This window comes from Anopheles nili, chromosome 3 (assembly GCF_943737925.1).
Source record: "Anopheles nili chromosome 3, idAnoNiliSN_F5_01, whole genome shotgun sequence".
Taxonomy (NCBI): Eukaryota; Metazoa; Arthropoda; class Insecta; order Diptera; family Culicidae; genus Anopheles; species Anopheles nili.
Window position 1 is genome coordinate 50,419,569 of NC_071292.1, and position 1,939 is coordinate 50,421,507.

The window sequence follows — 1,939 nt, forward strand, 5'->3', positions numbered from 1 at the left end:
GCTCCAAAACTGCGAGTGTAACCGGTACGCAAAGAATATAGCTCGCGCACTGAAACGTAAACAAAGCCGCCGTTGACGTTTCCGTCCGTGCGAAAACTTTGCATTGGTGCTGGAGTTTCGTTTCAGCAGAGATTAATTTCGGGCTTTTATTCGTGCTGTTTCGTGTTTCCGTTTGTGCTGTGGCTACCTTCGATTGTCCTTAAGTGTTGTGTCTTCCTACGCGGAAGGATGTGGGATTCATCGGTGTTTCTCAGCACACGTAAGTTAGATGGCCGGGCTTGACTGAAGCTGAGCAGCGGCTGATTCCGACCGGATGCTAATAATTTCTCTGTTTTTGGCTCTACGCGTGCTGCAGTGACCCCAAAATTTTATGTTGCTCTTACCGGCACGTCTAGTCTCATTTCCGGGCTGATTCTCATATTCGAATGGTGGTACTTCCGGAAGTACGGAACATCGTTCATTGGTAAGCTGAAACGCCGACAGGGTAAGTTGATAATTCCCCTGTCTCTGTACTGACGGTTGTTCTTGTTTTTCAGAGCAAGTCTCCATCAATCACATCAGCCCGTGGATCAGCGGAAACGATAATGGCACCGATTCCACGACACCCGCTACCGTCAACAGTGGCGGTGGCGGTAGCAGTGGAAACACACAGAGCATGCCCGAATGTAAAGTATGGCGTAATCCGTTGAATCTGTTCCGTGGTGCTGAATACCAGCGGTTTTACTGGCGGACACAAAAAGAGCCGCTTACTTTCTACGACATGAATTTGTCCGCACAGGACCACCAGACTTTCTTTACCTGCGAGGGAGACGCAGGAAAAGCGGAGTACGAGATCATGCAAACCGCCTGGCGAGAGCGCAATCCGGTGGTGCGGATCAAGGCAGCGAAAAGCGCGCTAGAACTTAATCCGGATTGCGCCCCGGCGTACATTCTGCTTGCGGAGGAAGAAGCTACCACGATCCTGGAAGCGGAGAAGATCCTTCGCACGGCCCTGAAGGTGGCAGAAGGAAACTACAAACGATCACAAACCTTCCAGCACCAAGGTGCAGTGGCCGAAGGCATTCATCGGCGCGATACGAACGTGTTAATCTACATCAAGCGCCGGTTAGCCATGTGCGCCCGTAAGCTGGGCAAGCTCAAGGAGGCGGTCAAGATGTTTCGCGATCTTACCAAGGAAATCCCTCCGATCATGAACGTGCTCAACATCCACGAAAACCTGCTCGAGGCGCTGCTAGAGATGCAAGCGTACGCCGATTGCCAGGCAGTGCTGGCCAAGTACGACGACATCTCGTTGCCGAAATCCGCTACCATCTGCTACACGGCGGCGCTGCTGAAAGCGCGCGTTGTCGCGGAAAAATTCTCACCCGACGTCGCGTCCAAACGAGGCCTAAGTCCGGCTGAGATGAGCGCGGTCGAGGCGATCCATCGGGCGGTCGAATTCAACCCGCACGTACCGAAGTATTTGCTCGAGATGAAGCAACTCATTCTGCCACCGGAGCACATCCTCAAGCGGGGTGATTCGGAGGCACTGGCATACGCGTTCTTCCATCTCAGCCACTGGAAGAACGTCGAAGGTGCGCTAAATCTGCTCCACTGCACCTGGGAGGGCACGTTTCGCATGCTGCCATACCCGCTGGAACGCGGCCACTTGTTCTATCCATACCCCACGTGCACGGAGTGTGCCGATCGCGAGCTTCTGCCATCCTTCCACGAGGTGTCCGTCTACCCGAAGAAGGAGCTTCCGTTCTTCATCCTCTTCACGGCTGGACTGTGCTCCATCACGGCTCTGTTGGCGTTGCTCACGCACCAGTACCCGGAGTCGATGGGTATCTTTGCCAGCACCACGCTGAGCTGGTTTTCGCTGCCCTTCCACTTCGTAAAGGAGCGCATCGAGGCGATTTGGCCGTGCAACCTGCTGCAACAGCTATCGCGCATTTAA

At 54.0% G+C, this 1,939-nt stretch overlaps 1 protein-coding gene across 1 annotated transcript; it reads left to right on the forward strand.

Annotated features, from left to right (window-relative positions):
- The first annotated feature begins 228 nt into the window (after positions 1 to 228).
- Positions 229 to 1,939, forward strand: LOC128726110 (protein ST7 homolog). Its single transcript, XM_053819898.1, has 3 exons — positions 229 to 259; positions 356 to 463; positions 537 to 1,939. Exons 1-3 carry the CDS (start codon positions 229 to 231, stop codon positions 1,937 to 1,939), a joined length of 1,542 nt encoding a protein of 513 aa, XP_053675873.1.